The sequence below is a fragment of the Podarcis pityusensis genome, assembly GCF_964106645.2.
Source record: "Podarcis pityusensis genome assembly, chromosome: 5".
Lineage (NCBI taxonomy): Eukaryota > Metazoa > Chordata > Lepidosauria > Squamata > Lacertidae > Podarcis > Podarcis pityusensis.
Genome location: NC_138032.1, coordinates 39,641,814 through 39,650,650, shown reverse-complemented (window position 1 = coordinate 39,650,650; position 8,837 = coordinate 39,641,814). Strand labels below are relative to the sequence as shown.

The 8,837-nt window shown below is 37.5% G+C and overlaps 1 protein-coding gene across 3 annotated transcripts in view; it reads right to left on the bottom strand.

Moving 5' to 3' along the window:
* GIGYF2 (GRB10 interacting GYF protein 2) overlaps window positions 1-8,837 on the bottom strand; it is a 72,919-nt gene that overhangs the window by 46,387 nt on the left and 17,695 nt on the right. For all 3 annotated transcript variants that reach the window (XM_081005827.1, XM_081005828.1, XM_081005829.1), the window contains exons 3-7: window positions 7,952-8,081; window positions 7,497-7,592; window positions 4,790-4,898; window positions 2,331-2,442; window positions 767-807 (exon numbers count right to left, since the gene is read on the bottom strand). In XM_081005827.1, coding sequence (XP_080861953.1) covers window positions 767-807; window positions 2,331-2,442; window positions 4,790-4,898; window positions 7,497-7,592; window positions 7,952-8,081 — 488 coding nt within the window. The remainder of the gene's footprint in view (window positions 1-766; window positions 808-2,330; window positions 2,443-4,789; window positions 4,899-7,496; window positions 7,593-7,951; window positions 8,082-8,837) is intronic.

Genomic DNA, 8,837 nt, shown 5'->3' with positions numbered 1-8,837 from the left:
ACAAGTTGTAACTTTTATGCAATTGTGTTGGGGGAATTATGGACTAACTGGGAAGGGGTATTAGAGAATTGGTTTTTTTCAAATGTTATCTTGCGTTACACTGCAAAAATGCTTAGAAAGCAAACTACTTGAGACATAACATGGCATGATCCAAAACTTTACTTTGGTCTTATCACCACTGAATGCATCCAATGGCTTGCCAGAGCAAATTTCAGCACACAATTTAGCAAGTAATTTTTAATCCCATTGACCTCATTACAGCCCAAAAATTGGCTGTGTGGCAGAGCAATCTTGTAGCATGACCAGCTCTAATGGGCATATGATTCACTATGTACCCCAGCCAACTTGAGGTCATGTGAAATGACCCTTAAAATAGCCTGCTGCTTTCAACAAGATGTGTATTACGAAAAAAAACAACAAAAAAAGTTTTTTGGTCACTAAAAAATAAGAAAAGTTCAGTATTGTGCTTTAAAATAATTATAATGTAACTCTAAATGAAGTAGTACACAATTTATAACTCCCCCCCCCCAAAAAAAACCACCTCACTCTCTCCAATTCATACAGGCCAGGCTCTAATCCAATTCCTAAAAATGTTGGCCTATTTTGTAAAAGCACATATCTAATCCCATTTCCTAAAGATGCTGGCCTATGTGTGCATATGATTTTGATAATTTCAGATTTAGACATTGAATCTCAATTTTTTACTAATAAAACAAAATATAGATATCCATACCATTTAAAAAACAACAAAAAACAACCCACATACCTGGTTCTTTTCGGCCTGGTTTTTCAAACCGCCTGTCCCCCCTAAAAAGGCAAAATAGCAAATTACCAAAGCATTTGGAAACACTTAAGACAGGGAATGGATCACAATTATTTCTGTGATGTACGAATAACAAGTTGAAATAATGTTTATTAATAGCATACTCTGGACAGAATATATATACAGATATAGGTATCAGAACAGGTAACAAAAGTCATTCTGAAGACAAACCTGTAAAAACGTGTGTTACTGGTGTATTTCTACTATCCATTTGCCCTAACGATCAATGTTTTGTTATATTATTGAACTTCTTAATAATATTTGTTACTGTCAATGCATGCATCCTATTTTAGTGCATACTAATGTTCCATGAATATCAATCTATATTAGCCTGATGACACTAATTTACTTGTCTCATTTTTAAAAATCTAATCTTGATCTGTCTAGGGTAAGTTTATAAAAATATAACACATATGAGGGGAAATCCCCACTGGTTAACTAATATTTGCTTGTTGGAAAATATAGCTGATGTTTTCTCTCTTGGCATTTCAGGAAGACATCAGGAAGAATTAATTTGACCTTTTTGAGTCACAATTTGTGTTTTTCCTTATGTGGATCAATTTATTTCAACCCATGTTTTAGGTTCGAATCCACTGTGCTGCTTAAGATCATTCAAGTGGTGTTTGCTAGCCCAATACATTTTGACTTGCCCCCACTCTTTGAACAGTTAAATCAAGTGCCATTAACACAAACTGCTTTTGAAATTCTCCCTGGTTTCAAAAGCATTGCCTTGAAGCAGAGGCATTTGCTGTTGAGAGAAATAAGTCTAAAGTCCTCTTCTGATTACAGATCTAATTCCTTAGTTCTTTGGATACTGACCATAATCTCTTCTCTCCTAAGCAGGTTCAATTCTTCCTTGTTCTCTTAGTAATTCCAGATAAGTACTAAGCTATGATGTCATGAAGGCTACCAATTTCAGATCTTTCTTAAATTCTACAAGGGGTAATTATGTTTTGTAACTTGATTTCCTGAATCATCAATATCATCCAATAGTGCCCTGGTTCAGTTAGCTTGTTTAAGCATTTTTATCCAGCTGTTCTTATAGAAGGCTCTGTCACTCATTTTAGATCTTATAACTTCAAAATTTATCGAAATAGCTGGACCTCTATAGCCGTTCCATACATTGCAAGGCAAAACTAGTTTGCTATTAAACATACTCTCAAAGGGGAGTCGCCGCCAACCCTGGCTCCCTGGCAGGTATAGTATACTCATGGTCGTGGCGAAATAGGTCAGTGCATTTGGTTGTTAACCAGAAGGTTGGTGGTTTGAGCCCACCCAGGGACAACTGTAGGCAGCATTCCTGCATTGCCAGGGGTTGGACTTGATGATCCTCAGGATCCCTTCGAACTCTACGATTCTATGAAATCTATGCTCACAAACATGGTGGCCACATCTGTGACAAGACACCTAGAAGGACAAATTTTAGAGCAGCCAGGATTCTACCAACATAACAAGTTATCTGAGCTTCAGATGCAGTCCATGCCAATGTATATGTTTATTGAATTACCTTTCCTCCCAGCTCTGGGATCTGTGCATTTCTCTGCCCCCTCCTCGTCCAAATCCACCTTCTACATCATCAAAACTTCTTTGGTAGAAACCACTTTCTCCTCTACCTCTGCCTGAAAGACAAAATATGGTTGAGATCTTATGAATTTTACCATTTTCCTTTGGAACCAACAAGACCAAAGCTGATTCTTGCACTTTGCCAAAGTGCCAATCTTCCTTCAAAGCGAGCTCTTAGGGAGACCAATTAGAAAATGCACATTGTTTGATTTTTCATAAATCATAGGTTTGTAGCAAAGCAGGTGCTGTCTTACATGACAGGTAACTACTGGGCCATGCGTGGAATCCGAACCACAGAGAACCATCAGTTGGTCCAGAGAAAGTGTTGAGTGCTCCTGGCACTTGTCCTATTATGACTAGCAAGTCTATAAAACAGAATCAATAAATGATGTTTCCTCTTCCTCAGTCACCAGTAAATATTAAGAAAACAAAACTAATAAAGTGAGCAAACACTGAAACAAAACACTGAAACTACCTCTTTTACATCTTACTTGTACACCATTTATTATCACTCCACTTTAGCGGAAGGACTGCAACTTTCCAGTCATATTTGTGAGCTCAGTAAGAATTTAAATTAAAAAAAGGAAAGGAATAATCATGTGTGCATTGCTAGGCAACCACACAAGCATTCCTTCTAATTTCTGAGTTACTCCCATTTTCTGCTCCCCCACCAGCATGAACCCTGCTGGAAAGTTATGCAGTTGTCACTTCTCTTAAAAGTAGTGGCAGAAACAGCACAGGAATTACTAGCACAGGCGTATGGCCCAATGACAACACTAGCAGTACTAGATTGCCAAATACTATTGCTACAGTAAAAGGTTTTAAGTGAGGAGCAATTTAATACAAAATACACTTTTCCCCAGCACACAGTTAGGACACTCTACTTTAGGAACATTAGCAGAAAATACTACAAAACCAAATATGCACTGGGGAACATCATCAAAGTATGCTTGCAAGATTGAAAATTTAAGCATAATCACTGCTAGATTATTTCTTTTTCATATCTAAAGATCTCCTACAAAACGGTCACAGTAAAAATGAGTGAAGAACAGCACAAGCATGGTTCTATAGGAAGCCTACAAAACTGTCATTTGCCATCATCCTTTAAATAAATGCCTGTTGAATTTTTTTTTATGCTACCCAGTTTATGTAGACAATTAAGAAAACATATTTCTGCAACAGCTAGTTGATGGTCTATTATTTAAATGCTTACATGGTTACTTTTTTTATGATATAGCAGATTATATTTTTTTTATAAATAAAGAAATAAAAACAATATTATTTAAAGCAGGGATGGTTAACTTATGGGTGACATACAGCCTAGAAGAGAGATACATAACTAGTAAAATGGCCTTCCAACAAGACCCACCAAAATGTTATTTTAAAAACCTGACTGCTCCTATGCATCCCTCGCTGTGATGCCATGTGGCAAAAGGCTTTTTGTGGCCTCAAGGCACTCCAAAATTTTATTTTAAAAGAAATTCCTAATTTTAACTTAAAAAAAAAACAAAACAAAATTAACCTAATAACCTTTTTTTACAGACTGCTCCCATAGATATCCCACTGTGATACCAAAATATCAACATTTTATTATTATTATGACATTAAAAAAAAAATACTGACCACTCCAACAGGTTCCCTGCTATGATTCTGTGATGCTAAGTTTATAGCCCCCCCACTACACTCAAAATGTGTTCATTTCTATAATAACAAAAAATGATCATGAATGCTTTGAAGCTCTTTACATTCTTTTAAATTATTGCCTTAAGTAGTTTTTGTTCTACACTTCTATGCTACAAATATATCTATGACCAGCTCCATGCAGTCAGTTAAATGAATTTAACTATTATGTCTACATTTCTTGCAGGTTGTTGTAACTATTTTACATCTGTTCATTCTACTACCTCACATCGCAGAGGAGGTCTAAGATGACTTTGTGGGCCATTAAAGGCAGAAATTGTTATCATTTTCCCGTTTTTGTAATATGCAGATGGCTTGATATATTCTACTTATTTATCCAGTGAACTCAAATATTTTATAGTAAGAGTTATTATCTCAGCTCCTACCTTAAAATCCACTAAATATTGTTTTTCCTTCACTAAATCCAGGAGTATTGGTCAAACACTGGGAAAACCAAACACAGGATGTATACGTATACTGAAACTTCCTTAATTACTTTGCAGTACTGCAGCCCTTACCTTCTCTCATGCTAGGGCCCAATTCTATCCTAGGTACTCTCTCTTACTGGCTTACATTTATTTTTTGTAACATTTATCCCATCTTTCCTTCCAAAGAAAGAAAAGCCATGGCAGATTATAAACCCCCAACATCTTCATACGGGGTTAAGCAGTTTAATTCTAAAATGTAACAATGACACTACTTCACATTCACAAAGCCTCTCACCTCGGCCTCTAGAGGAACTTCGACCTCGAGGAGCCCCTACCACCGTTCCTCCGCCTCGTCCCATCAATCGTAGGACAGCAGCACTATTTACAGACATAGAGAAATTTCTCTGCCAAAAAGAAGAAACACGGTGAGAGAAATATTTTGTAACAATACTATCATAAAATCAGACCTATCCCCCCCCCCCCGCAAAATTTTAATGTCTTATTCAGCCATTTTCAAGCTACGTAAGTATTGCTGGTGAACTTCTGAGATCACAATTTCCTTCAATATTCAAATATCAAAATGAGCTTTTTGCATATGAATGCTCTAGCATGTTTGAACAGTGTTTGACTCACTAGTAGAATATATGTGAAAGGAAAGAGCCCATGTTCAATCTTGTTAAAAAGGATCTCAGATATACAGCTGGGCTAAGAAATAATTCTGCTGACACCTTGAAAAGTTGTTGCCAGTAAGAACAGCAAGTACTGGGACAGATGGACCAACAGTCCGACACACTACAAAATGGCTTCACGTGTTCATCATGTTTAGAATATTAATTACGCAGTTACTTTGGATTTGTGTATAGTGGATGTCACTTAAGACACCAAGGAATGATTTTTCTTTTTCAGATTAAAGAAAGTGGCTTATGTTTCAAGTTATAAGAATTACACAACACAGCAAAGCACTTGATTATATGCATATTCAGATACAATATTTGTATTAGGTTCAAGCCTTGGATTAAAATGCTCCTCCCTTCTCTCCAGCCCTGCTCCAATATGCTTAAAATGAGAAGATTGGATTCTGGTTTAAACTATCTATAGTTTGCTAGTACAGTGGTACCTCGGGTTAAATATTTAATTTGTTCCAGAGGTCCGTTCTTAACCTGAAACTGTTCTTAACCTGAAGTACCACTTTAGCTAATGGGGCCTCCTGCTGCCACTGCGCCGCTGCTGCATGATTTCTGTTCTCATCCTGAAGCAAAGTTCTTAACCCGAGGTAATATTTCTGGGTTAGCAGAGTCTGTAACCTGAAGTGTATGTAACCTGAAGCATATGTAACCCGAGGTACCACTGTATGTCGAACTAGGAACTCTCTTAACTGATCTGTGTGTAACACAGTCCCTTATTACCTGTTGTATATGCTATTCATGAAGGGGTTTCATGGCTACAAATGTAGCAACATAAGAAGACACCTAAAAATTATTACTTGTAAATCCCATTGTGTTCAGAAGGATTTACTGTGGATTTTAATATTTATCGTTTAAATTATAATTTTCTAACGGCTTTGGATTTTGTATTTTTAATTGTGAGTCATCTTGAGCAATTATTTGGATAGGCAGGAAATAAATATATCAAATAAAGGAGAAAGAAAACAGCAATACAGAATTCAAGTATAAAACATTATGTTCTCCTGCAGTGTATTCTGCTGAAACTTACTGTATTTGTGGGGGGTAGAAGGCAACCACTTAGCATATAAACAGATTTCAAAATTCCATTTCTAAAGTTTCTGATAATAATTAAATAGTAATTTCACAGCTTAAACAATGGGGAACAATACTTTTTTGCATGTTTCAAATATGTGTTAAAAACTCCCTGGATTAACTTGCATACTTTGAATACCCTGTAAAATTCTCTCAGCCTAAGATTTCCCAAGCCATAGCAGACATACAGTGGTACTTCAGGTTAAGAACTTAATTCATTCCGGAGGTCTGTTCTTAACCTGAAACTGTTCTTAACCTAAAGCACCACTTTAGCTAATGGGGCCTCCCGCTGCCGCCGGAGCACGATTTCTGTTCTCACCCTGAAGCAAAGTTCTTAAGCCGCGGTACTATTTCTGGGTTAGCGGAGTCTGTAACCTGAAGCATATGTAACCTGAAGCGTATGAAACCCGAGGTACCACTGTATTTAGAATGAAGCATACCAATATCAATTCCAGTTGAGTATCACCCCAGGGCAACTGCTTTGTATTTGAGTCCATCTCTCTAAACCTGAAGGATCAATGAGATACAATAGTGGAATATTCCACTTCTCCTACATTAATGAAGTATAAGGCTTACAGTAGTAACTTGGTTCTCAAACGCCGAAAATCCGGAAGTGTTTTCAAACATTTTTCGAAGGCCGAATGTTCAAAGCAGCTGTCGGCTATTGTTTCTGGGGCACCTGCACTAATCAGAAGCTGCACCTTGGTTTTTGAACATTTCGGAAGTCAAACAGACTCCCGGAACAGATTACGTTTGGCACTTTTGTTTTTGCTATTTATTTTGCGTTTTTGAGGCTTTCTTGGTTAATTTGTTTTTGTGACTGTTTAGCTACTGATTGATTGACTGATTGATTGATTGTGTGACTGTGGTAAGGGATAAAAGCCCCCCATTCAAAAATGACTATCATCAGTCCAGGTAACAAAATAATAATAATTTTAATTTTTATCATCTACAATACTGTCTTATTTATTTTATAGTGAAGTACACTGATTATTGCCTGCATTTCATGCATGAATGCTCTCATTAGATAGTAAAATTCATGTTAAATTGCTGTTTGAGCAATTTTTGTTTTTTGTTTTTAAAAGTCTGGAACCGATTAATCCGTTTTGCATTACTTTCTATGGGAAAGTGTGCCTTGGTTTTGGAACACTTTGGTTTTGGAATGGACTTCCGGAACGGATTAAGTTTGAGAACCAAGATACCACTGTATAGAAATTCCCATTTTCTGTTTATTCAGAAACCAACCTGTTCTTCTTCTGTAAAAGGTACAAGTGCCAAGGGTGGTAAGGGCTCCTCCTGTAGAATAGGCAGAAACTCCTTATCAAGAAGGTCTGACGGTATCTGCAAGGGAAGAGAGAATGTAGCAAAATACATTGACCCTCAAAACATAAATGCCATGGACAATACCAATAGCCAAAAGAAAGTACAAAGCAAATAATTTTTTTTCTATTTCTTTTTCCAGGTCTCAGTATCTATTCAGACATATCTGGAAACCAAAAATGTATACTAATAAAATGAATTATGGGCATAATTCTAGCAACTACTAAAAACTCCTTCAGAACCCTAAGCAACTAATGACCTTTCAAAGAAGTTTAGAGTTTTATGAGTTTAGCATTTTCTCCTTGGTTTCATTAGCATACACTTAAAACTATGAATGGATTTGCAAGCAACCAGACAGGAACATTCTTCTCCTAACTTACCTTACTATCTTTCAGGAAAAGTGCTAACATTTCTTCTCTCCCATAACGATAATCTGCTAATTTATACTTTGGCAAAGCTGGAGAAAGGGGAGGAGATGTAACACTCCCACCACTAGACAGAGCTCGCAGCCTATAGGGGAACAAATAGGGAAGGAGAAATTAAGACAACCAATTACCGTATTTTTCGCTCTATAACACGCACCCGACCATAACACGCACATAGTTTTTAGAGGAGGAAAACAAGAAAAAAAATATTCTAAACGAAACAGTGGATGTATGATTTTTGTGGTTCATGCTGTGGCCACAGACATGTGATCTGACGGTGAGTTTGGGGTAGCCCAATGCAAAAATCCTGAGGATCCATGTGGATCCGTGCTTTGTAACCACGTTTTAAGTGGGGAGGGAAGGAAAAGCACTCAAGGGACAAGGAACACGCGTGGGGTGGGTGGAGAAGGATGCTGTTAATAATGCAGAAGAGGGGTATAAGAGGAGAAGGCTCCTCTCCTCTCCCGCTTTGCTCCTTTAAAGCAAGCAGGCTCTCTGTCCCTCTCCTCTCCCCCCCCCCACTCAGCGGCTCTTCTCCCGCTTTGCTGTTTCAAAGTGAGCCACGGAGGAGGGAAGGAAGGGGAACCATGGATCCTCTGCTCACGACTGCAGCAGATCCCCCCGCCATCCGTAGGCATTCGCTCCATAACACACACAGACATTTCTCCTTACTTTCTAGGAGGAAAAAAGTGAGTGTTATGGTGCAAAAAATACGGTATGTACTCTGCTGTCAGGACAACAAACCTTCAGACTACAGTGATGTCAAACAGAAATCGCTTTCTATCCTGCAGAAGTAGCTTTTTATATAGCTTTATTTTTATTTTTATATAGCTTTAGTTGA